Source organism: Helianthus annuus, chromosome 9, assembly GCF_002127325.2.
Source record: "Helianthus annuus cultivar XRQ/B chromosome 9, HanXRQr2.0-SUNRISE, whole genome shotgun sequence".
In the NCBI taxonomy this organism is placed as follows: domain Eukaryota; kingdom Viridiplantae; phylum Streptophyta; class Magnoliopsida; order Asterales; family Asteraceae; genus Helianthus; species Helianthus annuus.
The window spans coordinates 182,573,689-182,600,646 of record NC_035441.2 but is presented as its reverse complement, the minus strand read 5'-3'; the positions used below and the strand labels follow the sequence as shown (position 1 = coordinate 182,600,646).

At 35.0% G+C, this 26,958-nt stretch overlaps 4 protein-coding genes across 7 annotated transcripts; all 4 read right to left on the bottom strand.

The window, feature by feature from the left end:
• Positions 1–8,315: 8,315 nt before the first annotated feature.
• LOC110875093 lies at positions 8,316–9,058 on the bottom strand. Its single transcript, XM_022123326.2, has 2 exons — positions 8,914–9,058; positions 8,316–8,750 (listed from the first exon to the last, which is right to left on the bottom strand). The coding sequence occupies exons 1-2, from the start codon at positions 8,964–8,966 to the stop codon at positions 8,516–8,518; spliced, it is 288 nt and encodes a 95-aa protein (XP_021979018.1). The 5' UTR covers positions 8,967–9,058; the 3' UTR covers positions 8,316–8,515.
• A 1,765-nt stretch (positions 9,059–10,823) lies between these two features.
• LOC110880017 (ACT domain-containing protein ACR11) lies at positions 10,824–14,254 on the bottom strand. Of its 2 annotated transcripts, none has more exons than XM_022128565.2 (10): positions 14,032–14,254; positions 13,696–13,750; positions 13,467–13,595; positions 12,763–12,857; positions 12,576–12,660; positions 12,420–12,479; positions 12,240–12,295; positions 12,041–12,146; positions 11,227–11,295; positions 10,824–11,121 (listed from the first exon to the last, which is right to left on the bottom strand). In XM_022128565.2, exons 1-10 carry the CDS (start codon positions 14,148–14,150, stop codon positions 11,059–11,061), a joined length of 837 nt encoding a protein of 278 aa, XP_021984257.1. In that variant the 5' UTR covers positions 14,151–14,254; the 3' UTR covers positions 10,824–11,058. The 2 variants fall into 2 exon arrangements, with proteins under 2 accessions (XP_021984257.1, XP_021984258.1); XM_022128566.2 differs by having other exon boundaries at positions 13,467–13,592; positions 14,032–14,253.
• Positions 14,255–15,469: 1,215 nt separating this feature from the next.
• Positions 15,470–21,107, bottom strand: LOC110880018 (chaperone protein ClpD, chloroplastic-like). The gene is made up of 12 exons (XM_022128567.2): positions 20,192–21,107; positions 19,948–20,096; positions 19,641–19,870; positions 19,445–19,553; positions 19,118–19,248; positions 18,700–18,801; positions 18,344–18,625; positions 17,584–17,669; positions 17,210–17,504; positions 16,880–17,113; positions 16,562–16,798; positions 15,470–15,997 (listed from the first exon to the last, which is right to left on the bottom strand). Exons 1-12 carry the CDS (start codon positions 20,875–20,877, stop codon positions 15,686–15,688), a joined length of 2,853 nt encoding a protein of 950 aa, XP_021984259.2. The 5' UTR covers positions 20,878–21,107; the 3' UTR covers positions 15,470–15,685.
• A 2,087-nt stretch (positions 21,108–23,194) lies between these two features.
• LOC110880019 (protein LTO1 homolog) lies at positions 23,195–26,035 on the bottom strand. 3 transcript variants are annotated; one of them, XM_022128569.2, is made up of 2 exons: positions 25,710–26,035; positions 23,195–23,691 (listed from the first exon to the last, which is right to left on the bottom strand). In XM_022128569.2, exon 2 carries the CDS (start codon positions 23,681–23,683, stop codon positions 23,261–23,263), a length of 423 nt encoding a protein of 140 aa, XP_021984261.1. In that variant the 5' UTR covers positions 23,684–23,691; positions 25,710–26,035; the 3' UTR covers positions 23,195–23,260. The 3 variants fall into 3 exon arrangements, with proteins under 3 accessions (XP_021984261.1, XP_035833854.1, XP_021984260.1); XM_035977961.1 differs by having other exon boundaries at positions 23,195–23,687; positions 25,772–26,035; XM_022128568.2 differs by having other exon boundaries at positions 25,772–26,032.
• Between the last annotated feature and the right edge of the window lie 923 nt (positions 26,036–26,958).

Below are 26,958 nucleotides of genomic sequence, written 5' to 3'. Positions count from 1 at the left end.
AGGTATGTGCTCACAATGAGAGGAAAGTAGAAAAGAAGAAAAGTCAAAAGGTTAGACAAAAATAGAGATGAACTGAGTATCAAAGACTCAGATATTGAGTCTTTGATAATGAATTTGGCTGAACGCCTCTTCAATCTGTGTTATTACTGCATGAAACTTGCCTGCAGTTTTCTCAATTTGAAGCGCATGTAATAAAGAGTAACAGACTAACTTATAAACCAACGTTTTAAATGTAGCCCTCTAATTGCAAATACTATCTTCATTATTTAATTGCAAATACTTAACCTTGTCAATATGAATATGTTTTTATTATTCTTTATGAAGAAAAAGTGGATATAAGTGGATTGTACTACATTAAAATATTGGATTTGAAACCAACATCGCTTTCAACCACTGTTTTAACCCAACAGTGGTTTCAAACAACCGTTTTAACCCAACAGTGGTTTCAAACCTCTGTTCAGGCTTAAACCAACCGGAGGGATTTAAACCTCTGTTCAGGCTTAAACACTATGGATCCTTAGCAGCCCTTTGAACATCTGCTCAGGCTTAAACCAACAGAGGGATTTAAACCTCTGTTGACTTAACAAACATCTGTTCAGGGTTAAACAGATGTTTGGCCTTCTATATCAGTGCCGTGTCTCTAACAGGGCTTTGCCCTTTGAACAAACTTTTCTTCTTTTTAAACAGTGCTTTCATGTCTTTAATAGATCCTTGAAGTCTTCAAATAGATGCTATAATAGTCTTCACCAGATCTAATAGTGTTGAAGATTTCAAAGATCTGTTAAAGACATGAAAGCACTGTTGAAAAAGAAGAAAAGTCTGTTCAAAGGGCAAAGCCCTGTTAGAGACAAGGCACTTATATAGAAGGCCAAACATCTATTTAAGCCTGAACAGATGTTTGGTAAGTCAACAGAGGTTTAAATCCCTCTGTTGATTTAAGCCTGAACAGATGTTCAAAGGGCTGCTAAGGATCCATAGTGTTCAAACTTGAAAACGGAAAACTTATATATATATATTCATTTTTCAAATATCTAATTGTGTATTCATGAACTATCTTTAACATTTTAGCAGTTTTGATATATAAGAAATGGCATGCTTGATTAGCATCGGGCGGCTATACAATTAAGCACATAAGTAAATCAAAATCATTAGACATGAATACCTTGCACTCAGTCTATGCATGCCTCTCCACATTTTCTTCCTTTTGCTTCTTTGTCTCTTTGATAGGCCGTTAACATTCAATAATGTAATAGGCTGTTAAAAAAACTAATATCGCTGAGAAAAGCACAAGTTAGAAAGCAGAAGACATAATGTAATAGAAGTCCTACCGGTTGCTCTACATGGTGAAGCTACCGTACTGGTTGATTGCTCAGGACATTCAAATGTGAAAAGCGACCCACTGAAACAGACATTCAAATGGTTAAAATAGTAAGGTCCTACCGGTTGCTCTACATGGTGAAGCTACCGTACTTGTCACCTTCGAGGCTTAACGACACCGCTGACATCATCAAGGATAGTTATATGCCTCTTCAAATTCGGAAGTAAATGAAATAAACTTGGTATCTCCTATAAGACATGAACATAGATCAGGAACATCTGGATATCATAACATTTAAGAATAATGAAACATGTCTAATGAAATATATCTACAAAACTACATAAGTTATAATCAGACTAAACAGTGATATCAATCAATCGTTATGAGTGATTTCATTAAGTAGTGGTTAAATACATCTCCATTTCTCTAACCTAAACACTGAACCTAACTATTATTGTTCAATATAATAATAATGTCAGGTGAAATTGATGACGAATTAAGATGCGAATACCTGTTGAGATGGAGATCTGGATGACGAAGAATCGACGTAGGTTTCGATGTGTTTAACCCAGTTGATTGTGGTTGAATCGAGCATTGATGAGTCATTTCGATGTGATTTATCACTTTAACATGTACCCGTCCGAGAAGTATTTCATTAAGTTCTCTCATAGATGGAGTTCTTTCAACAGCATTAGCTTGCAATCACAAGTCAGCTCAAGAAATACAAACGCTTCAGATTCCTTAGTTTGAACTTGTAAACAATATATGAGGTTTAATTCAACTGTATCTACACAACATATCACCTAATTTCATACTAAATATACATCAACTCAATCTATATCCAAAACATAATCAACAACAAAACCAGTCACTAACATAAATCAAATCCATCAACAAAAACAACATAATGAAAGTATTGTTTACCTGTTGTCATATGTATTTGATTCGATTGAAGTCCTCATCAGCTTCACAGTTGTGATAATCGTATCGTTTGGATTCTGATTAGTCGGCTCCATATTCAAACTGGAATGACACGGCGTTCATTTGTAAATACGACATCAGTGGTTTGCTGATACATTCATCCGTTTGAGGTTTATCTGCTAGTATAAAGCTGCAGACCAGTTTCAAAGATTCATCCTACGCACAGGTTATGTCCATTCACTGATTTAGTGTACATTCGCTAAAACAGATCTTCATTAAACAGAACTGCAGGTTCATTCGCTGCTGTATTGAAAATAAATCAAATCCATCAACAAAAACAACATAATGAACGTATTGTTTACCTGTTGTCATATGTATTTGATTCGATTGAAGTCCTCGTTAGCTTCACAGTTGTGATAATCGTATCGTTTGGATTCTGATTAGTTGGCTCCATATTCAAACTGGAATGACATGGCGTTCATTAGTAAATACGACATCAGTGGTTTGCTGATACATTCATCCGTTTGAGGTTTATCTGCTAGTATAAAGCTGCAGATCAGTTTCAAAGATTCATCCGATGCACAGTTTATGTCCATTCGCTGATTTAGTGTGCATTTGCTAAAACAGATCTTCATTAAACAGAACTACAAGTTCATTCGCTGCTGTATTGAAAATAAATCAAATCCATAAATCAAATCCATCAACAAAAACAGCATAATGAACGTATTTTTACCTGTTGTCATATGTATTTGATTCGATTGAAGTCCTCGTCAGCTTCACAGTTGTGATAATCGTATCGTTTGGATTCTGATTAGTCGGCTCCATATTCAAACTGGAATGACACGGCGTTCATTCGTAAATACGACATCAGTGGTTTGCTAATACATTCATCCGTTTGAGGTTTAGCCATAAAACACAACACAATTTGAACTACTGGAACACAATTAGGGCTCAAATTAACTAACTAATCATATCTACCAATCAATATCAACAAACACAACACTCAAAACTAACAGTTGCATTCATAAAATAAAAAAGCAAAATTAAATTAACAGTATCTCTAACAAACACATAAAAATTAATCGAACAAACGGATTATTATACCTGGAATCCTGAAGGCAAAACTCTAAAACGATTCCAATTTCAACATAAAAACCTACAAAACTCAAAATCAGCACTCGCAATCATTAATCAGATCGGTTATCAACTGTCAAACGGCGCACAGTAGCAATTACACGAAGGCAAAACCTCGATCACTTAAAATTTGATTCTACAAACCCTAAAATTACTTCAACGTTCCAAAGAAAGCAAAATATGCACATCAGGGACTAAAACAATTAAAACCTAGAATGATCTTCTTGAGAGTCCATTCGAAGGCCGATTTGCTACTGATTGAAGCGTGTGGATATCCTTTTATGCTTGACTCGTTCACTCCCAGCATTATCCGAGTCAACAGTCGTTGTCGCCATTGTTATGTTCTGGTTCTGACCTGGACGTAGTAGTGAAGTTGAATTTGTGGTTTCTTGTAGAAGAAATAACAATAAGATGTTTAAACAGTGATATTGAAAGGACAGTGATATTAAATGAGATACGATTAGGTTAAACTTATAGTGATATTGAAAGAATGAATTCAAGTGGAAGTATGAGAACCAGATCTGATTTGAAGACGGTATGAGGATTCCGGCATACATCCGTAGTGGAAGCAGAGATTGAGGATTGAGTTAGGTGATCTCGTTGCTTTTATTGCTGCTGGAACTGAACTGAGAGAGAGGTCTGGGTTTTAGAGAGAGAAAATGAGTTTTAGAGAGAGAAAGTTGAGAGAAGAAATAGATTAGAGAGAGTAATTGATTGAAGAAGATGGTATCTTATATATTTGGAGCCATAATTTTGAATTTTGAATTTGGAGCCACAATATTGAATCGTCAGAGGTTTTGAAGTTTGAATTTTGAATCATCAGTGGTCTGATTTTTGGAGTTGGCCAGTGGTTTGGATGAACATCAGTGGTTTGCCCTTTTGTATATGTGGGCAGACCTTTGAAAAGGTGAATGTGGGCCACCTTTGAAATTTTAAAGTGGGTCAGTGGTTTGAATTATGATGTCACTATGCTCTCTATTTGGCTTCCACCTCATCATTGATGACATAAGAAAAGTCTTGTTAGACATGCTCTCTAGCTGACACCTCAACTTTTCTTATGTCACTTGGGTTTCTTCTTTTATAGAAAGTATAGATTTATTTTATCTTTTTATTCAATTAATCATATATTTGTATTTGTATTTTAACTTTTTTTCATCAACGCATTGTACTCCTTTTTATTTTTATTTTATTTTCTTACCAACTCATTATATTTTCTTATTTTTCCGATCAACTGATATCAAATTGAGAAAATAAGAATAAGAATAATCTCAAATGAATTTAAACAATGAAATAACAAGCATAACAAAGCTAATTGAACATTCAAAATGTCAAACACAAACGAAAATAAAAATGTCAAACACAAACGAAAATAAAAATGTCAAAGAAAGTCGAGTGACTATCGATTTTAATTTCAAACAAATTAAAAGAAAACGTGTTAAAACAATCGACCCGCTTAATGATCATTATTGATTCTTCTAGGCTAAGATGAACATTTTGCCCGATTATGACAAGGTTGTCAACAAATTCCACAAAGTAATGTCTTTTTTCTCTCTTTAATATCCATTTCATTTCGTAGCCTTGTCGAACGAGGACGCCCCCTTTTATCCCGGGCAAGATGTTCATCTAAGCCTAGAAGAATGAATAATGATAACTAAACGGGTCGATTTTTTCTGACACATTTTCTTTTAATTTGTTTGACATTAAGATCAATAGTGACTTGGCTTTATTTGACATTTCTATTTTCATTTGTATTTGACATTCTAAATGTTCGATTAGCTTTGTTATGTTTATTATTTTATTGTTCAAATTTATTTGAGATGATTCTTATTTTCTCTATTTGACATCAGTTGATAAAAAAAGAAGAAGAAACGTAATGAGTTGGTAAGAAAATAAAATAAAGATAAAAAGCAGTACAATGCGCTAATGAGAAAAAAACAAATAAAATACAAATGTTAATTGAATAAAAAGATTAAAAAAAATTATAATAAAAGAACAAAGGTAACTGAACCAAGTGAAAAGTGGGAGTGAATGTGCCTTTCTTAATATTTTTAATCCAATAAATAAATAAATGAGACAATGAAAAACTTAACAAAAAGTGATGAAGACATCATTTAGATAAATAATTGTTAAGTAACATTTAAATGGTAAATAGTTTTTTTCTCCTACACCATTATAGGAAGGGAAAAAAAAGGCTTTTATTATTCTCGCATCCTAAAATCTTATTTTCACAAACTTTTTACTCTATCTCTCTCTATATCTATGTATGTATAGAAAAAAATAGAGGAGAGTGATGTGTGAATATTAAATCTCACAAAATCTCTTTTAGATGTGTATTGTATTCACTTTATTAATGTAGAATTTCTCTAATTACTTTATAGAAAATTTAAAAAATTACATTTCATTAAATATTGCTAAACATACACACAGGGCCGTTCCTACGTTTTGTAGACCCTAAGCGGATTACGAAGTGAAGGCCCTTTTCCAAAACATATAGAGGTTAATTGAAAAATTAGCTGCTAAAGTTAACCTATATTTAGTAATTAGCCCTAATTTTTCCCATAAATTTTCCTCCAATCCCGACAGACCCGACGCCATGAGTGATTACCGTTAGTGATAGCCGATAACCTAGAAAATCGAAAGAGCAGGTTGTGATAGGAGGTAGGAACGATGACTGCAGCTCAATATTAGGGATTTTTGGCGCTGATTCACGGAATTCAGATGAGGTCGAGTGGTAGATGGTTGCTACAGATTGCGGTTATGTCTGTGGTTTAATTTCAATACTTGGTCTTGAATGTGGGCCTTTTTTCCTAAACAATTTATCTGTGTAATTTTATTAAAAAATAACATGGTTTAGTTTTGCTTTTTATTTGAACTTGATACATATACAATATATAAAACTTTACTAAAAATTGGAGGCCCTTGATTTTTGGTGGCCCTAGGCCTGTGCCTAGATTGGTAAGCCTAACGGGCCGGCCCTGCATACACATAGGGGCGGACTTAGAATGTTAGTAGGGGTAGCATGGGCTACCCAGCAACCCTGTCTCCGTAATGTAAAAATACTCCTTAACTCCGTTTTCGTAGTGTAAAAATACCCGTCAACTTCGTCTCTGTTATACAAAGGATACCCCTAGTCTAAAAATAAAAATATTGAGATACTTCTAAAATTTTAGGCTAGTTCCGCCATTCATACACACGATGGGACCATTGACTTTGAACATGTTAAGAATTAAGATAAGATGCATTCAAACCATAAAGATCACATGCTTCTCAACTATAAATGGTTTTCTACGACACCTAGACGAAGTATGTATACGACCTCGGTTTTTTGTGGTGTAGCTAGGTTACCACTGAATAATTTAGCTATTTAAAGATAATTTCCATTATCTAAAATAATTTTAATTTTTTATCTCGTTTTTTTCAAAATCAAATAGGATGACATCGAAAATTATCAATTTATATATGATCTGACTCGGTTTGTTTGCCAATTGAACAAACTAGTGCTTGAACATTTGAAGTTAGTTTTCATGAATCAAAGGTGAGGAGTTGATCTAAGAGTTGATGGACTCTTAATTCGACCAACAAATAAGGAGAAAGTATATAGAAAAAGTCCAAACTTTAAATGGGCATAACTTGGGTTATCGACTTATCGTTGAAGTTATGAGGTCCTTGACCAGGGGATGAAATGGTCTGACAAGCCGGATCATGTCGCAAACCGGTGTACATCATATGAACTTAGTTGTCAGACCCAATTTACTTGATTTAAAGCTCCAAGTTCTTAATTCAAGATTTCTCCAATTTCGACAATCTTTAATATATACCTTTTATAGTCTAAAAGCGTGAATCTTTAAATTACTTTTTGAGTCCCTGTGTTTTAGTGGTTTTAACCACTTGAGTCCAAAATCAAAAAGTTTAACGCCCCGAGTCCCTAGCCATTTATTTTATAACGTTTTGAGTCCAATTTTGTTTATTTTATAACGATTTGAGTCCAAAAAATGGACTCAAAAGGTTAAAATTTGGACTTAAAAGGACTCAAATGGTTAAAGAAAATGCTTATAGGGACTCAGGTCGTTAAACTTTTTGCTTTTGGACTCAACTAGTTAAAATACTAAAACACAGGGTCTCAAAAAGTAATTTACCCTAAGTATTTAATTTTAATAATTTCTTTTTTTAGTTGTAATTTCGAAAATTTGGCAAATATGTCAAATTTAGAACATTTGTATATTATAATGCATTTGAGAAGGACGATATTGTCTTTTTACATTATTTTATGTGTTTAAGGAGAAAAGTTTATCTTTTAATTAGAAAACAATCAATTTCCTGTTTAGCTAAATTCTCAAAAAAAGTTTTTATTTTATATGATTTCGTACTTACTTTTATAACTTTGATAAATTTTATATTGTTCAAGTGTCTTATCTACGTCATCGCGTCGCGCGAGCACCCTCTAGTTATCGTAAACGTATTTATATCCCTATAGATTTGGATATTCAAATATTAGTATATGTAGTTGGTATGAGTTGATGAATGTATTGTATTAAAGTAAAAGCATTAAACTAAAATGAATATTCTCTTGTTCTCTCTCTCTCTTTTTTTTTTTTAATCATAGATACACTACATATACATTGATATTACATATTTTAATGGTTTATAAGTTATTTAACTCATTTAAAAATAAAATCTATGTTATGTAACTAAATTTTAGTTTAAGTATTTCATGTTTGAAGTTAATAAGTTTTATCAAATTTTGAAGAAACCAAAAGAGACGAGATGTTATTTTGTGAAATTTTACCAAGTGTTATCAAGGTAAAATAAATATGTATGAATATTGGTTGTGTGGAATAAGTGAAAAAAAAAAATCACAATGTATATGTCAGATGCCAAATATGATTTTGAGCTCATTATGTCACTAACATGTATATTCATAACACATAAAAAGATTCTGAAATTTGAGTGGAATAATTTGTTTTGTATTCTTTATTTAGAATTTTTTTAAAAACCTTTTTATCCAAACAGGACAATATAGGATTTCAACCAAAACAAAGTAGTTGCATTTCAAGTTATTGTAGCAAGAAAAGAACATGTCTTATGGTCACATTTAGCAAACTCCATCATACCGATTGATCAAGTACGAATCGTAAACATATTTTACGGCATAGAAAACCAATTAACCGTGCAATCCTTGGCAGCATGAGAAGGAACATCTTCGATTACTTTTTCTTGTCCCTTTGGATAATAGATTCCGGTACGACTGTCTGGGACCCAAACATGGGTATCTGAAGGAGACCCGCCGCACAAGTTCTTGTTCCTAGATTCATCATGGTTCAACCTTGTAGTATCCGAACCTCCACTCTTTCTATGATATGCCTTTCTTAATGCTGGTCTGAAAGTAATAGACACAGCACAAGGTTTTACATTTAGAATCTTAAGTTGATCATCAAAAGATCCCAACAATCTTAAATTTGAGACAAGTTTAGATTTAAATTTAAAGCGAATACTATTTTTCGTATAAATGTATAATAAGAAATTAAGAATGTAATAAATACTTGATATAGACTGTATGCATGTTTTGAGCTCCTCTTCCAATTGCTGCAGACATCTTATCTTGCAAGGAACAACTTTGATCTCATTCAGGATCAACATTCCACCCTCTTTTATACCCACCATTTTTGTTATTATTTTTTTTATATATAAATATATTTTTTATTTATAGTAAGTTGATCATGAGCCACAAGAGTTTAGTTTCCCAAGATACCTTTGTGCCCATATTACATCATCATCTCCATCATTTGTTATTTTGTTTTCCCCATTCCCACAAGTCATCTACACTTCATAAATCTCATTTAGTAAAAATAGTTTTTAATTTCAAAATCGATAAAAAGGCGGTTTACGTGGAAATAACTGATTTATAACGTTCAAGACAACTGTTTTACTCGATTTTCCATTTATTTATCGGTCAGTTTCGCTTAAAAACTAAAGTTTATGGTATTTCTGAATCGTCAGATTCGAATTTTCTAATATTAAAGAGTAAACTGCCATTTTGGTCTCTGTGGTTTGGTCAATTTTGCTACATTAGTCCAAAACTCAAACTTTTTGCATCTGGGTCCCTGTGGTTTCAGTTTTATTGCCATTTTGGTCCAAAAATGAAATCAAGTCATATTTGTCTTATAAAATCCTGTTATTTTGTCATTTTCCGCAAGGGCAAAATGATCATTTCTTTTCTATAAATAAATACCATATTTTATAAGACAAATATGACCTGATTTGCCCCTGAGGAAAATGATAAAATTGCAGGATTTTATAAGACAAGTATAACCTGATTTCATTTTTGGACCAAAATGGCAATAAAACTGAAACCACAGGGACCCAGATGCAAAAGGTTTAAGTTTTGAACTAAAGCGGCAAAAGTAACCAAACCTCAGGGACCAAAATGGCAGTTTACTCAATATTAAAATAGCGATAAAAAGTGGAAAAATAAGGATAAAGATGTGGTACCACTATCCATACTGGTATGGGCATATGATAGGATGATGCCTGAACCAGTTCTCATCACCCCCACAACAGGTCTCATCTGGATTAAAAGCTATGAGTCATGCCACTGTTATTTGCATCCATTTTCATGCCACATCCAATCACAAACTTCCTCATCTATTTTCTAGTTTTGTTGGGATTTCAAATAAGAGACAAAAGTTATGAATCATAGGCTCAAAGATGAGTTTTTTTTTTTTTTTTTTCTTTTAATATTTGATGTCAGAGAATCAAGATTTTGTGATCACAAATGTGTAATATATCAAGATAATGTTAGAATTTTCTTGAGTTTACTCATCTGGTTATTACAGAAACAAGATTGCAAGTGGTCAAATGAACAGGACAACAGATAAAAGTTCTGTTAGAAGTTAAAAACTTAAAACAATGTTGTTACATACAGGAAAGATCGTTGAGACGTTTGAATCTCAACCGTTGAATAAAACAATCAACTATCATATGGTTGAAACTGATCGACAAAGTCATATGCTTTGTAAAGAACGATAAAAACACATGTATATGTTGCTAAAACGTGTAAAGGAAAGGAAGCTCGCATTTGACAACTAACTACTTGTCAAAAGTCGGTCAACCGGGGAGTTGAGAGTACTCAGCCTAGGCAGAGAGTACTCGGAGAGTACTCGGACATGTTAAATTATAAAGAAATTAGTTTTCGAAAATTAAGTATATTTCAAATAACATAAATCTACTAATATTTATAACAAAATAATAGGCATAAAAATTATGTTTTATTATTTTTTAAGTCAAACAGGGCCCGAGTTAACCTAGTAGATCTGATTTTGGCTGAGGTTGATCGCATTTGATCGATTCCAAGTAATTAGGCGGAGTTGAAGAAAGTCGGATCGGCAGCTTACCTTGTAGCGACTACTCGGGGAGTACTCGGCCTTATAAGCCTTGTTTTACAACCATGGTAGTTAGTTAATAGATGTTTTTCGCATTGATCATCTTAATCAGACCCTTACATCGTGTTTTTGAGTTTGAAAAAGAAAACTAAAAATAAAAATAGATAATGATAATACTATTTTTTTCCTCTAGTTGTAGATAAAGGAGATAATGCTACTAATACTAGTACAAGAAAACATTATTGTCACATATGCTCCAGCAGGTTAAGTTGCACATTCAGCTTCTGATACAGAGTTCCGGAACATTTAAAAACTCAAATCCTCTGTTGTTGGCCGCCTTAGAAAGTATCGTAAACTATTAGCCAAAACCTGAAAAAAAAATAATAAGAACCGTAAAAATTTAATAAAACGCAAAACTTTATGAAGAACAATTCAAGCATGTGCATATAAATCTAGGATTTAATGATGTTTCACCTGTTGAAGTGGCTCGAGTAGGGATTTACCCCTGTAATTAACATGAAATTTCGCCTTGGCTAACAAGCCCTACATCACATAAATCGTAGTTAATAAATTAAAATTTTGTTCAAGATTCTAATGCTGATACTTTATAAGGTCAGGATTTAGGGAAAACGGTGAAAAATGTGAGAACAGTGAGAACGATTTTGGTGTTGACATGTGGCATTGATGCTAAATTACACTAAGGGTAATATTGTCAAAAAAACCCACTCACATGAATTGGGTGTTCAAATAAAACGCCATAAAACACCCAATTCAGAAAAAAAAACGCCATGAAAATACCCAGTTAAAAACGCCATAAAACACCCAGTTCAGAAAAACGCCATGAAAAACTCAGTTGAAAACGCCATAAAACACCCAGTTCAGAAAAACGCCATGAAAATACCTAGTTAAAACGCCATAAAAACACCTAGTTCAGAAAAACGCCATGAAAATACCAAGTCTAAAACGCCATAAAACACCCAATTCAGAAAAACGCCATAAAAACTCAGTTCTTTTTTTTTTGAAAAGTATATCAATAGTATACTCGTTGGAAAGATAAAAAAACGCTAAGTTTTATGGTGTAATTTTTTTAGAAAAATAATCACGTATAAAAAAGTTATTGGAAAATGACATGTGATTAGCATGTGCACCCTTGTTTACAAAATGTCACTGCATCATCTTAGCCACAAATCACAAAGATCTAATGGCTGAAAATCGTTCTCACCATTCTCACACTTCAAATCGTTTTCTCTTGATCCCATCTATATAACAGATATTATTAGTTCATTACCTCAGTGTCAAACTCTCCTGATTCTACTGCAACATTTATATCGGTAAATATCTTTACAAGATCCACCAGTAATCCAGGGCGATCCGCTGTTTCCACTGATAGTAAACTGCATAGTTTAAGTCGTGATTAACATCGGTTTTCATCTTTTCATATTGCCAAATTAATCTTAAGGAAGCTTATAGTCATGATAAAGATGTACCTTCGGTTAGGCCCGTCATCGTATACATGTATGCGGGTTGCAATGTCCACATCAAGCTGCATTTGTTCATATAGACTAATAAAAAACCAAATATTTATATAACATCTGAAGTCACAAAGCAACGGATTTGACTCTTTAAAGTCAAACAGACCCTGATTTAAAGACGGCAAGATTTACTACCTTATGTTTTGGTGCCTCGATACCGAAGGCTTCCCCCATTGCTAATTGAGCACTTGATTCCTGGATCATTAAATTCATAAATTCATAAATTCTAAATTAATAAATATTTAAAGGCACGGTAGTGATTAAGCACGAAAATAAAAATTGGTATAATACCGGGTGATATTCAAGAAGATTGCTAATAATTGTTAGGCGAATCGCCTCGAGCAACTCTGGGTCCTCAACTTTACGCCCAGTTGAACTGCAAAAAACCCACATATAAATAAGCCAGAATTTATAGAACAGAAATTGTAAAGAAATGTTGATGTAAATTAGTAAAAGAAAAATCCAGCTAAATTCTTACGCTTTAGTTATCGAAAACTTGGTGTGCTTCCCGGAAGAATCGAGATGAACATTTGCTTTGACAACATTCAGTCCAAGATTTGTAAGAGCTCCCATCTGTTCCATTATTCCCATAATTAGGGCTGCAAATGAACCGTTCGGCGGGAAGTTCGTTTGTGTTCGTTTATTAAACAAACCAACACGAACAAGAAATTTCTTCGTTTAGTTAAATGAACGAACATAAACAGAGGCCGAGTTCGTTCATTTACGTTTGTGAAGTTTGGTAACGTGTTCATTTGTGTTCGATAGTTTATTAGTGTTTTCAGTTTTTATATTTTATTAAAAGACTTCAAAATTCCGACAAACAAAATATTTAGTAAGTGTCGGTGTATTATATCTTCTGCTCATGAACGCTTGTATGTGTTCGTTTGTTTCCATTTGTGTTAATGATCATTAGTTTGTGCTCATTTGTGTTCATCAACATTCGTTGCCTAAAATTAACAAACAAACACGAACAAGTTCATTTCGTTAACAAAAACATAGGATTCCGTTCGGTAAGTGTTCATGAACAGTTCGTGAACACATATATTTCTTAACAAACAAACAAACACGAACAAGGTCGTTCGGTTCGTTTGCAGCCCTACCCATAATCACATAAAAAATGTAAATATAAGTTTTTGTTACAAAAAAAATGGATGGTCAGATTTCGAAGGATTTATATCATACAGTGTCAAGAAGAGCACCAAGGCGATCCCCGAAAGTAATTTCGACCACAGTGGCATCAAGATCTGAGTCCTGATCTATGATCACCTTTGGCACCGGGATTTCATCGGTTTCCTGATAAATTATAGCCTGCTAAGCACCCAAATGAAGATAACAATGACATTAGCTATATTCACAAAAAAAAAAAAAAAAAAAAAAAAACTGTATTTCTAATATATAAGTTTCATGATACCTCTAAAGCTGTGGATGAAGCTTTTGGAACGACAGTACTCAGTGAATATGACAATCTGGGTAAAACCCCATATCAGGAAAATATAATATAACAAGTAGCCTTACATTGCTAATTATCAAATAAATTGTTGATTATTTGGATCTTAAGTTCTTAACCAGTACTATTGTTCTATTATTCTGGATCAGCTTCAATTTCTTGAATCATAATTTTTAAAGTTCAACTTAAAAAAAAAAAAAAAAAAAAAAAAAAAAAAAAAAAAAAAACCACCCACACACGACACACACACTACTTAAAAAGAAGTATAGAAGTGGGATTTTAAAGTACATGTTGAGTTACCTTGATCTGGGTGAAACAGCAATGTGGTTAACAGGATTAGGAGCAATGAAAATGGGAGGTTTAGAAGTGGGTTGGTTTGAAAATGCAACCAAATGGTTGTAAATCCCACAAGAAGCCATGGATGCAGGCAGCTGCTGCTATTTGCAGATTCACAAGTAAAACTTTCTTTGTATATGAAAGCGCAGTTAGAAAAATGAGATATTTCAAGTGTTGAGTTGGTAGGTGTGAAATGTAAATGATGATACCAGATATTTTACCACTTATCTTCAACATAGCTAGCTGTACATTCCTTAATGGTATCCGAATATTCCTCTAGATTGTTTTTCTTTACCAGATATTTTTTACCACTTTTTTTTTTAAGTCAATATATAATAATTATTATTTTTACTAAGAATATTTACAAACATGGGGTGTATTTTAAAAAAAAAAAATTGTTTTTCCACTTTAAACCTAAAGGTTTTTAATCTTTTATGTTTAAACTCTTTTGATTTTTTCACTTTTAACCCAAAGCTTTTTATTCTTTTTAATTTAACCTTTACATTTTTCTATTTTCAACTTTGGTCCCCATACTTTTTACCTTTTGCAAGTTTTTCATTTTTACGTTTCGTTCTAAATTTTACGAATTAACACGCCGCAACGTGTGTGTGGGCTTCAACGTTTTTTCGTCTATTTTTTCCCGTTTGACAGACCCATTGCAACGCGACAATCCTAGATCGACTTCGTTATTCTTTTCTATGTTTTACGTTTCGGTTTAATTTCTTTGCATTAACACGTCGCAACAGACGTGAGTGATTCGCCAATTTTACTTCTGCTTTTCGTTCGGTGTTGTTTTTTCTTTTTTTATTTATTTTTTTACGAGATTTTCCGTTGTCGGTGGTCGCAGACGGTGGTGTGCCACCGGTGCTATTTGGCACGGTTTTACACCGCCGCCGCAACGCGGGGTCTTAATTCTAGTTAGGTTTTAATAACTAAAAGTATTACTTATATAGCAATGTGATTTTCACTTTGCCTATAACGTAATCTAACTTTTTCACCATCTTTCTAATGGTGTCCAAATAGTTTTTATTATTTCGTAGACATTAAAATTAAAAGAGAACAATATTATCTAAAATTGATTTATTACAGTACTAGTGCACAAAACTGGGTTTTTTTTTTTTTTTTTTTTTTTTTTCAAAATCGGTACCTGTTCCCATCAATGAGTCATTAACAGATATTGATGGAACCGAGTCAGGTATGAAACCAATTTTTGAAGAGGAAAGTGTCAAAGTGATCAATTCGGTACGGTTCCGGTTCCAAGTTTTATTAGGGTTTTGACCGGTTCGGATCAGTTATAACCCGGTTATAACCTTTTTCGAATCATATGGTATGGAACATATATATATAAGTATATAACTGGAGGGTAAAGTCAGGTATGGAACTGGTTCCTGAACACCGGGTATAATCAGTAAATTATCATCAGCTATAAAGTTCATTAAACATGAATTGAGATACAATATCCCTATTGAACAACACTGAAAAAAAAAATATAGAATTTGGCACCTCTAAACCTGTAATCACCTTCCTCTAATATATACACTTATACAACATCAATATGAATCACCATTTGTACATTAAAAAACTTGAAATTATAATCAGGTTTTCCACAAATATTTACCTATGACAATGTTGACGTGTCAGACAAGTAGACATTCCGGCGAGACTTATTAACAACCACCGGGTTTCCCGACCCATCAAGGTCAATAACAGCAGTGTCACCTTGGTCAAACTGTCCACTAAGAAGTGATTCGCTCAATGGGTCTTCCACTATTAGAGTGAGGGCCCGACGAAGAGGTCTTGCACCGTAACTTCTGTCGAAACCTTGTTCACATATAAGCTCCATTACGGGTTTAGTCACCTCTAAACTAATTCCAAACGAAACGAGCCTTTTCTTGACCTCTTCGAGCATCATGTTTAATATCTCGAGCATCTGCAAAGAAGGTTAAAAATGTGGCTTAATACGAGTTACTATAAACATCACTTTTTTCAGGGCTGGCAATTTCTACACGAACATGATATCATGACACGAACCTACACGAAGTTAACAGGTTTCGTGTTTAACCTTAACAGGTTTCGTGTCTATAACAGGTCGACACGTTAAGACCTGTTTAACATCATGTCTTAACAGGTTAAATACATGTTGACCTGTTAAGACCCGTTAATGACACATTTATGATTTTAGATAAAAAAATATATGTTGGGCTTATACTTTTAAATTAAAAAAATACTTGGAAGTAAAGTTTATATATTTAATAACAGGTCGTGTTCATGTCTTAACAGGTCATTGATACGCTGGTAATTTTTCGTGTCTTAACAGGTCATTCATGTAACATGTTTATTATCAGGTTCGTGTTTGGAAAATCTGACACGATAAGATTTTGTGTCATGTTCGTGTTTTACCTGTTTCAAGTTCGTATCTTAACAGGTCGGGTTGACAAAATAAATATTTATTTTTTTATTGTAACTAGATAAACAGCCATTAATGAGAACAAACCTGAGTCTTTTCGAGAGAACGGAACACAACAACTTCATCAATCCTGTTAAGTAACTCAGGCCGGAAGTAAGCCTTAAGTTCTTCCATCACAAGCGATTTCAATCCAGCATAAGAAGATGCTGACTCATCATCATCAAGCATAAAACCAATAGAATTATGTCTACCCTTGGCGATAGCAGTGGACCCCACATTAGATGTCATCACCACTAATGCATTCTTAAACGATACTCTACGACCCTGCACGACAACAATAGGTTATTAACTTATTAATTAAAATAAATTCTTAATTTTGTTTTTAGATTTTCAAGATGTACGAACCTGAGAATCGGTGAGGTGGCCATCTTCAAAGATCTGAAGAAGAATGTTGAAGATATCAGGATGGGCTTTTTCTATTTCGTCGAGAAGGACAACAGTGAAAGGGCGTTTACGGATCGCTTCAGTGAGGGTCCCACCTTCACCATACCCTACATAACCTGGTGGTGAACCTATTAGCTTGCTGACTGTATGTCTCTCCATGTATTCACTCATGTCTAATCTTAGCATCGCACTTTCCTGTAATTAAAACAACAAAACACCGTCACATAAAAGCAAAATTACATCTCTAGTGGGAAATTACGGTTTTGGCCACTGAGGTGTATATATAATTACCGAGCCAAAATAAGATGCAGCTAGAGCTTTGGTGAGTTCAGTTTTGCCAACTCCAGTGGGCCCACAGAAAAGCATGGCTGCAATAGGTCTGTCAGGATCTTTTAAACCTACACGCGATCTCTTAACAGCACGACAGATGGCATCCACAGCTTCATCTTGACCGCAAACTCGTTCTTTTAACCGTTCATCAAGTCCCACCAATAGCATTCTTTCATCAACAGTCAACTGCTGAATCGGAATTCCTGACCATAACGAAGCAACTTCTGCTATTTCACCAGCTCCCACTATCGTAGGCCTAACGTAAAACAACAATTATTTATTATTAAAAAAAAAATCCAAGACGAATTTGGTGTAAGAATTAAGTATAAGCATACTCTTGATCATCAGCTTTTGAAGTCAACGCAGTCTCATTGTCTGTCTCCTGTGGGTCAACAAGATTGCTGCGTCTGCTTGCTAAAACCTGAGTTCAGATTACATCTATGTTATTGGAAATCGTGATTACGACCCACTTGAAAATGGTTCAATTCAGGTTGGGTGTAACGGAATACGGGTCAAATTAACAAAATTTAGGCTAAAAGGGGAACAGGTTGAAAGTCGCCCAAAGTGTATTTTATATTTTTGAGTAAAATGCCATTTTCGTCCCTGAGGTTTGGCAAGTTTTGCGAGTTTCGTCCAAAGGTTTGTTTTTTCGCATCTGGATCCAAAAGGTTTGAAATCTTGCCATTTTCATCTGGCTCGTTAACTCCATCCATTTTTCTCCGTTAAGTCAGGGGTATTTCCATCTTTTTTGTTAACAAGTCAAGGGTATTTCCGTCTTTTCTGTTAGTTAACAAAAAATACAGAAATGCCCCTGACTTAACGGAAAAAATGGATGGAGTCAACGAGCCGGATGAAAATGGCAAGATTTCAAACTTTTTGGATCCAGATGCGAAAAAACAAACCTTTGGACGAAAGTTGCAAAACTGGCCAAACCTCAGGGACGAAAATGACATTTTACTCTATGTTTTAGTGCATACAAGTACAACCCGGCTGTTTTCACCATACCAAAAGAGACCGGTTTCAACACAAGCCCATTTAAACCCGTTACCCAACTTGTCCAGCCCGTTAGATCAAAGCAATGTGATGAATCTTTACCACATCATGCATGGCCTGGACAGCTTTAATTTCTTGCCAATAATCGTCAGGTGATTTCGAAAGTATGTCGGTTTGTTGTTCTTTTTTCTTTCTAAAAGCCGCCATTCTTGCTCTACTGCCGGCTTCATCTATTAGATCAATGGCTTTATCCGGAAGATATCGATCTGGAATGTATCTTGCTGACAGGTAGACAGCTGCATTTAAGGCGTCCAATGTGTATTTACATTTATGATGAGCCTCGTATTTTTCCTGTAATCCCATCAGAATCCGGATTGCATCTTCCTGTATTTTTTATACAATAATTTTAAAATTAATATCGTATTAATTATATTAACAAAAATATATCGTCAAGTTACCTGATTCGGTTCTTCGATTAATACAGGCTGGAATCTACGTGCCAATGCTTGATCTTTCTCAAAATGCAATCTGTACTCGTCCATAGTTGTAGATGCAATACACTATAATATAAAAGTTCTTGGTTATAAAAAAATAATAATTTAAAAAAAGATAGATTTTTTTTTTTAAATAGACAGTTTTCATTTTACCATATGAAAATCAATAATGCTGGCTGTTGCAACCGGTATGAAAATGATTATTCAACCAATAGATTCCATAATAATCATATGTGGAATATGTTTATCCAAACATTAAAAAATAATCATTGCAAATAATTATTGCAATTCAAGTCACCATAATCAGATCATTAGCTACAAAACGCACATTTGTACCCTAAGAAAATAGCAAAGAATTTTATCAAGGAAAACAAAAGGAAACCTGTAATTCACCCCTCCCAAGGGATGGCTTCAAAAGATTACCAATGTCAAGTCCAGATCCCTTGTTACCTCTTCCAACAGTTCCCGACCCAATTAGCGTATGAACTTCATCAATGAAAAGAATCACATTGCCTGCAATGTCATATTACAAAATTATATAAATTAATAAATTATATGATAATTGATTTAAGATATTTTAGGCGTTAGAAATAGACTTTTGGTAGCTATTGAATTGACCGGTTTCCTTTTAAGCTTTTTTTTTTTTTTACATTTTATACTTTCAATAGAACATGATCAGGCACTTAAAAATAACAAAATTTGAGCTTACCCGACTCTTTAACCTCCCTAATTAGGGAAGTTACACGTCCCTCTAATTCCCCCCTCTCTTTTGCACCAGAAATTAGTAAACCAATATCCAATGACATAACACGTTTCGTCTGCAGGCAAACAAATGAAGAAGTTAACCTAAACCTAAATTCAAGAACCTAAATATATAACAAATTCATAAACAAAACACTACCCACCAAGAGAAACACGGGTACATTTGCATCTGAAATACGACTAGCCAATCCTTCTGCAATTGCGGTTTTCCCAACCCCAGCTTGACCAAGAAGAATCGGATTATTTTTAGTTCTTCTACAAAGTATTTGAACAATCCTTTCTACCTCCGTGTCCCGCCCAATCACCGGATCAATGAGCCCATTACTAGCATTAGCCGTAAGATCCACACAAAACTGATCCAAGGCACTTTTACCTACAAAATTCCCAAATCCCAATTACTGTTCATTGATACAACATAAATAAGAAGTTCTGAGACCGAAAAGCAGTTACCTTTTGCGTTTTCTTGGCCGGATGTTTTACCAAAAGACGATTTCTTCAACGTTTGTCTAGATGCAGGAGGCTCTCTTCCATCTTTAGCAAGCTCTCCTTGTAATCTAGACACTGCCACATCAGCTAACTCGTTCAAATTTGCTCCTAACCTGCGAAAACCGAATTCGAACTATATTATCGAACATTTCAAATCAAACTCAAATGCATCATCTCATTCTCTATAATCTAAACATAATCAACTCACTTTTGCAGAACACGGCCAGCACTACCATCATCAACAGTCAACAAACCAATAGCAATATGTTCAGGAGCAATAAACTTATACCCCATAGTTCTCGAATACTCAACCGCAGCTTCAAACACCCGTTTCGTACTATTCGAAAACGCCACATCCGTAGCCGAACCCGAACTCGAACTATCAACAACAGCATCACCCCCCTTCTTATCACCCTCTTCATCCTCCCAAATACTCCGAACCGCTTCACGGGCAGCCTCGATACCAATCCCACTCTCAAGAAACCCATTAGGAGACCGATCTTCAGCGATCAAACCCAGCAACAGATGCTGCGTAAACACCATATCTTTCCCTAAAGCCTTAGCTTCTCTCTGGGAAAACATCACCGCTTTGATTGCTCTCTCAGTAAATCTCTCGAACACCCCAGCTACAATAGTAAACGACCCACGTCTTCTTCGAGAAACCGTCAAATTGTTTCTCGATTTCAACGGTTTATGAGCGATTGAAACCCCAAAATATGAAGATGAAGAAGATGAAGCGGTGCAGGTACTGGGTCGGGTCGGTCGGGTGGGTTGGATGGGTCGGGTGTAGGATTTAGAACAGAAACGAGAAACGGGTCGGGTAAGAAGGGGTGGGGCGGAATCGAGTCGGTAAATGGATAGCGGTGATGAATATGAAGATGATGAGACCTCCATTGAAAAGTTATATACAGAAATTGAAGTTGAATAGATATGAATTTGTTATACAGAATGAAGAACAGGTGTTGAAGTTTATTGTTATTATATCTGATGCAAATGATACAACATGTGTGGAGCAGAGTAATTGAGAAAACGAAGACGAAAAAGAAGAAGAAAAAGGGAAGATGAAGTTTACACGTTAAAGAGACTATTGATTTTGGGGGTTTGGTGGAAATGATGATTTCTTTGTATTGAGTATTTTATTAATTATATATATTATTGCGTGAGATGATGGGGTGCCGTTAAATTTAACGGCGTTGTAGTGGTCAAAGGGACGGTTCCTTGTATTGTTTTCACGGTAAGATGCCAAAATAGAGAAGGTTGGTTTGGGTAGGTTGCTTCTTTGAATCGGATGGACAATTTAACGGTCAACCAAAGGCGCACGCAATGCCATATTGCCGTTCTCCTGTTCAAATTTTGATACCTTAATCTCATAAGGCTGCTTGTTTAAAGGGTTTAGGTTTGGATTTTGAGAATCAAATAATTTTTTTAGAATGTTTAGTCTTGACAAAGGGTACTTGGGGCATATAGAGAATCGGGTAGTGGATACTGGATACCTGCACTTGTGTCTGGTTTGGAGATCGGATAGTGGAAACCGATTTGGGTATGTGGGGAAGCCGATTGTGAACGTGCTGGGTGGCATGAGGTGGTTGCTCCTTATGTAGTACGGAAACGGGTACGGGGATAATACGGGTACGGGGAATGACAAAACTCAAAAATCCAAGATATGGGTACAGCGAAAGTACGGCAAATAACTATATAAAAACTGTATATTTTTATGTATAAATTTATAAATTTAAGGACCAAATGTAAACTAATGAAAATAATGAGGGTTAATATGTACAAACTAATTTACACTTTTTATGTAAATTTTACAAGTTTTAAGAATAAATGAAAACTAGTGAAAGATAGATGAGCTAAATGTCAAAATACATAAAGTTATATAACCCTAAAGCCTAAAACTATCTTTATCTTCTTCTTCTATTATCTTCTTTTTCATGGTTTTCAGCAGAAAGCATCACCAGAGTCGGATTTTTCGCCGGATATAATAGGAAACGTCCCCGAAACGTCATACGGCCGTCCCCACTTTCCTGGAAACGTTTGGGGAACGTTCCCATGGCGTCCCCATGGTGTTTCCGTCCCTAAAACGTCCCCGGGACGGGTACTCGATGATACTTGGCGTCCCCGTGCTTCACAGGTTGCTCCACATTGGTTTTGACTTTTGATGCGTAAGGGTGTTTACAGTCTGGTCTGACCAATTTTGACAAAAATTCTAAGTTAGAACAAATAAAATTTGGTTTTGATAACCGCCAAGCCAAAACGAATAAGTTGGGTGGGTCAGATTTGACAGTTTAATAGTTTAGGTTTACGTATTAGAAACTTATTTTTCTTTTACTTGTGAATTAATAAAAAAAAGTCAATTAGTTTGTATTACGAGATACTTATAAAGTGTATTCTATGGGTATTTCAACTCTGTAATCGGAATATATTTTATGTATTCATTATAATCAAACCTTTTTATATTGTAATAAACTATTATTGAATGGGAAGTCAAAGACTATATTACTAGTTGAAATAAATATTATATTACGTAGAAAACAATTATTTATTGTGGTATTTAGAAGTCTTCTATAGTTGATAAAATGTTGCTTTTGAAACATATATGCTGAACTATTTTCCTGCATTTTGTTTTGTTTTGCATTAGTTGTAACATACAGATTGGCAGCAAGAAAATTCTACACGGAAAAGGTCAACAATAACAGGTTTAAAGCTGAATTTTTAATTTGAACACATTCTTCACATTTTCTTCAAAATGCATCCTCACTATAAGGCCATGTGTAGTCATAAAGCCCCTTGTGGGGCGTTATGCGACACGTGTCGTGCCACGTCACACGGGGGCTTTATGGGGCGTTATATCACTAGAGCCCGTAGTCATAAAGCCCCTACCCATCATTACCTATTTAACAATTTTCAATATTATTAATTAATTATAAAAACAATACCCTTTTTTTGATTGGTCCAAGTTTCAAACCCTCCCTCCACAACGCCGCTATGGATATCGCGCTGCCCAATTTTTTTTGCCTCATAACGCCGCCCGTAATGGTGTTTGGGGCGTTATGAGAGAAAATGGCGCCATATGGAGCCCCACTACGCATACTCTAAGACTGGAGGGTATGGGCTAACGCCCCTTCACCTCAGCCAATAACCATCAATAGCAACCCCCCCCCCCCCCCTCCCCAATCCCATTGTCTAGACGTCATTGAACCCTCAACAATTACAAACAGCTCAACTCATAATGGTATGCTATAACATAAAAATATCACAGTTGGTTTCGATGACCTCAAAACTGAATCTCATTAGGGTCCGAGGCTTTTGGGTATCCGTTATACTCCAACTTCACATTCAGTGTTGCACAAATAGCCCGAAACTTCAACCTTAACGACCCCATAATATCTGTTACAGACTCGTTTTCTGGCTCCAAAATCGGATACTTAGACAACAACTCATCCATCTCTTTGATTTTCTTTTGAACTCTAGCTGAGTAGCAACTTGGCTCGACTCGAATCACAGCGTTCCAGACATCAATGCAGCCTCTGTAAAAGCCTAACTCTTCACCGGTTGTGAACCCAGTTTTTAATCCAACTTCCCGTCCATCATCTTTTCCAGAGGCGAAACCAGTTTCATAGCCTTCTTGATAGCCTTCGTTTAAGTGGGTGTCTTCTAAATTTAGCGACTCGCCAAATATGTCATCGGGAATATCCATACGGCTAACTATGAGCAAGAGCAGATTGACATAAATCCAACTTCATCAATGATAAGTAGAGATGGACAAAACATGTAACTTTTTAAGTGCGGTTCAAATTTCAAAATAGGTTGGGCCGACACATTAACACATTTTTTTGTCGTAGACCCCAAGAAATAATGTATGTTATAAAAAAAAAACTATGTTATTACAGAAATGATGTAACTATTTTAATAGAGCGATTTTAGAGGTTTTATTTTTTATTTTTATGCAAATTGCAGCTTTTTTTATAGTTTAGGGTGTGCAGACAAAGGACCAATGGGAAAGTTAAATTGCTTTCACACAGCATACATGTAAAAATAGCATTATTTAAAAAAAAAAAAGTGTTCACAAAACACATGTTGCCGCAAAAAGAAATGATATTCTGGTTGGTAGAAAGTGTTCAATTCACTGTTCTGTGTGAAACTAAGTGGTTCCATGTTCGGTTTTGCAAGTAATACGTTGTTAAAACAAAATCACAATGATTCCAAACGTTTATCTCTGTTGTTAATTCTTAAAGTGCAAATCTCTACGGCTCTACCTATTATTTGACATGGCAAATTAGGGAAAGGGTCAAAACTCAAAACTGGCTATGTCCAAGTGGACGGCAGGTAAAGGGGCAATTGTTTTGAAAACAAGTTGTAGTGCAACGAGCATACCAGGCGTGTTCAATGGTTGACTTTAATTGGTTTTAATTTTAATTTAGCCGTAACCGATAATCAAACCGAATAAGATAAATGTTTAACCGAATAAGAATTCAGTAGAGTTCTCGTTAAAAACAAACAAACAAACAGATTTTAACCGAACAAGAAAGACAAACAATTGCACCAAATACTTGAAAAGGTCATTAACCAAAACAGATCATGGTATTTAGATAAACAATTAACTATAAACACAAACTACACAGCATAATCTACATTAGGCAGTTAATAATAGAGAGGCTGCTTACAGTGAGACCCCCGGCTCGATATATATCGTTTCTACTAAATCGATACCCGTTGACTCTAAACGAGAGAGAATATACTTCTTGTTTATCGAATACTCTGAATACCAATGGGTTCAATCCAGATTCAGTAGCGTCGATAGAGAAAACTCTGAACACCGATGGGTTTTTTGGTTGTGGAAGTTTTGACTCCATTTAGGTCAAAGTGGGGATGTTGTATTGTATTAGATTCATTGGAGGCTGGGCTTGGGCTAAGGCGTATAAACAAGTTGGACTTGGGCTCTTAATCAGCGTTTTGTTCGGTTATCTTAGAGGTGCACATATCAGGTTTATTTAATACCCGGGTAGAGCTGCACAAAAAAACCGGTTCCTACCCTACCTGACCCGTGGGTACATACCAGGTCCAGACCCGGGGTTGGAAAAAGAACCGAACCGGATCTGACCCAGTGGAACTGAAACCGGTTCCACCTCTACCCGGCCAAACTGATCAAAAGCCTGAACGTACCTGGAACCGGTTCCTACCCGACCCGGTTCTTGACTTTGTTGACCAAACCCGAAACCGGTTCCTAACCCGGTTCTTGAAAAAACCCCATTTTGTGCCTATGTTGTCAAAAGCGAGCTAGGGGGTATTTATATGGTGGGGTAGTTGGTAGGTGAATGGTCTTAAATGCCCTCACGTGCGAAGCACGTGATCAGAACTAACTTAATTTTCTAACTGGGTTTGGGGTAAAGGATGAAACGTGCAACATGTTTTTAAAATAAAGGATTGTGGCTGTAATTATTGAAGTTAAAAGGCTATCTACTGCAACCCGCTACAAACAACATAAAGGACGAAAAGTGTAGTTTACCCAAAGGAGAATCATATGCTAGATAAAATTTCCATAACAACTGGATAATGTTACTCCTCAAATAGTAAATACTTAGTTGCATGTTGTTTTTGCCTAAACCTCCAAACAGAGCCCTAAAAAGCATAATCATACAAGTAGCACCCAAACAGAGTGATGATTACTTGAAATAAAACACATAATAATAATGAGTAAACAGTAGCTAAACCAAAGCAATTACCCAAAATATTAGAAGAATTAGGGCGAAGAATTCTCAAATCCCTATCAAAAACCGCAAATTACCTGAGCAGATCGGTGTGTATCCTTGATGCGTAATGACGAAACAAAATCTATTTCAATGAACACGATCCTGACCCGTAATCAAAACAAAGGACCAATTTATGATTGAAAGAGAGAGCGGTTGATGATTGATAATTACAGAGCACCAGTTGTCGTGAGGCTAATTTAGGTCAGAAAACAACTCGTTCAGTGACCCATCCTGACCCGCTTTCATTTTATACCCAACCCATCCGGACCCACTCCCTATTTTTATTCGGCTCTTGAAACCCTGGTGCCTAATTTTGTTTGTTTGGCTCAAAACAACCCATCTTGATATTTTAAATACCCATATGAACCCAAAACAAAATGTGTGGGCTTATTTTGCCAAGACTAGCTACAACTATTTTTAGTGCAACTCTTTTTTTTTTTTTTTGCCTAACAAACATAAAAATAAATACGTAACATATAAACAATCTAATTTAATTTAATCTAATCTATCTAAATCTATTAATTAATTAATTAATTAATTATTAATTATTAATTAATATTAATAAAGGATTGAAATGAATAGTGATACTGAAAATCACAACCGTCCATTTTGATCCCACAGTTTAGATAAGTGAAGGCTCCACGTGTCTTCTCCAAAGCCCTTTCAGATTTCATTAGTGAATTAAATCTGAAAACAAAATGTTCAATTAAAAAACATGAGTGGTTAATTAGTGCCTAAAAAGAAGTGATAACGGATTTGATTTTTACAGGTCCTGGTTGTTCGTCAGTTGTAGAAAGGGCGTTTATGAACCGGTGTCTGTTTGGTGGAGAGTGATTATAGCTGGAAAACGGGTTAGATCCGACTGATTGGACGCGCTTGAAGGAGGCATGTGACTTTCATTTCTATAGCTATTGACACATGTCACAACTTATGCTGGTATTGTGTGGCTCTCTTTTTTTTTTTTTTTTTTTTTTTTTATCAATGATAGCCTGTAATTGTCAGGAAATCGTTTTAGTGTGATTCACGTGTATGACCCGTTACCATCCCGTCCATCAGTATGTCATATAGGATTACCAAAAATGTTTATCTTTTCATTTATAAACAAACGATTCTAGAGATCTTATGCCTTCAAAATTGACCTTTTGGGCGAATTTCAACCTGTTTTATTGATAACTAACTTTTGCTAGAATTTACCAGTAATCAAGATGAATAATTTAATTTA

Excerpts from the sequence above, each read along its gene's own strand:
- LOC110880018 (XM_022128567.2), bottom strand. The coding sequence starts at position 20,877 with ATGGAGGTCTCATCATCTTCATATTCATCACCGCTATCCATTTACCGA. Across the intron at positions 19,871-19,947 it reads CGGCCAAGAAAACGCAAAAG|GTAAAAGTGCCTTGGATCAG; the intron begins GTAACTGCTTTT and ends GGAATTTTGTAG. Across the intron at positions 19,554-19,640 it reads ATGTACCCGTGTTTCTCTTG|ACGAAACGTGTTATGTCATT; the intron begins GTGGGTAGTGTT and ends GTTTGCCTGCAG.
- LOC110875093 (XM_022123326.2), bottom strand. The coding sequence starts at position 8,966 with ATGTCTGCAGCAATTGGAAGAGGAGCTCAAAACATGCATACAGTCTAT. Across the intron at positions 8,751-8,913 it reads ATGCATACAGTCTATATCAA|ACCAGCATTAAGAAAGGCAT; the intron begins GTATTTATTACA and ends TATTACTTTCAG.
- LOC110880019 (XM_022128569.2), bottom strand. The coding sequence starts at position 23,683 with ATGGATATTCCCGATGACATATTTGGCGAGTCGCTAAATTTAGAAGAC.
- LOC110880017 (XM_022128565.2), bottom strand. The coding sequence starts at position 14,150 with ATGGCTTCTTGTGGGATTTACAACCATTTGGTTGCATTTTCAAACCAA. Across the intron at positions 11,296-12,040 it reads CAGGAGAGTTTGACACTGAG|GGCTTGTTAGCCAAGGCGAA; the intron begins GTAATGAACTAA and ends TATGTGATGTAG. Across the intron at positions 11,122-11,226 it reads TACTCGAGCCACTTCAACAG|GTTTTGGCTAATAGTTTACG; the intron begins GTGAAACATCAT and ends TTTTTTTTTCAG.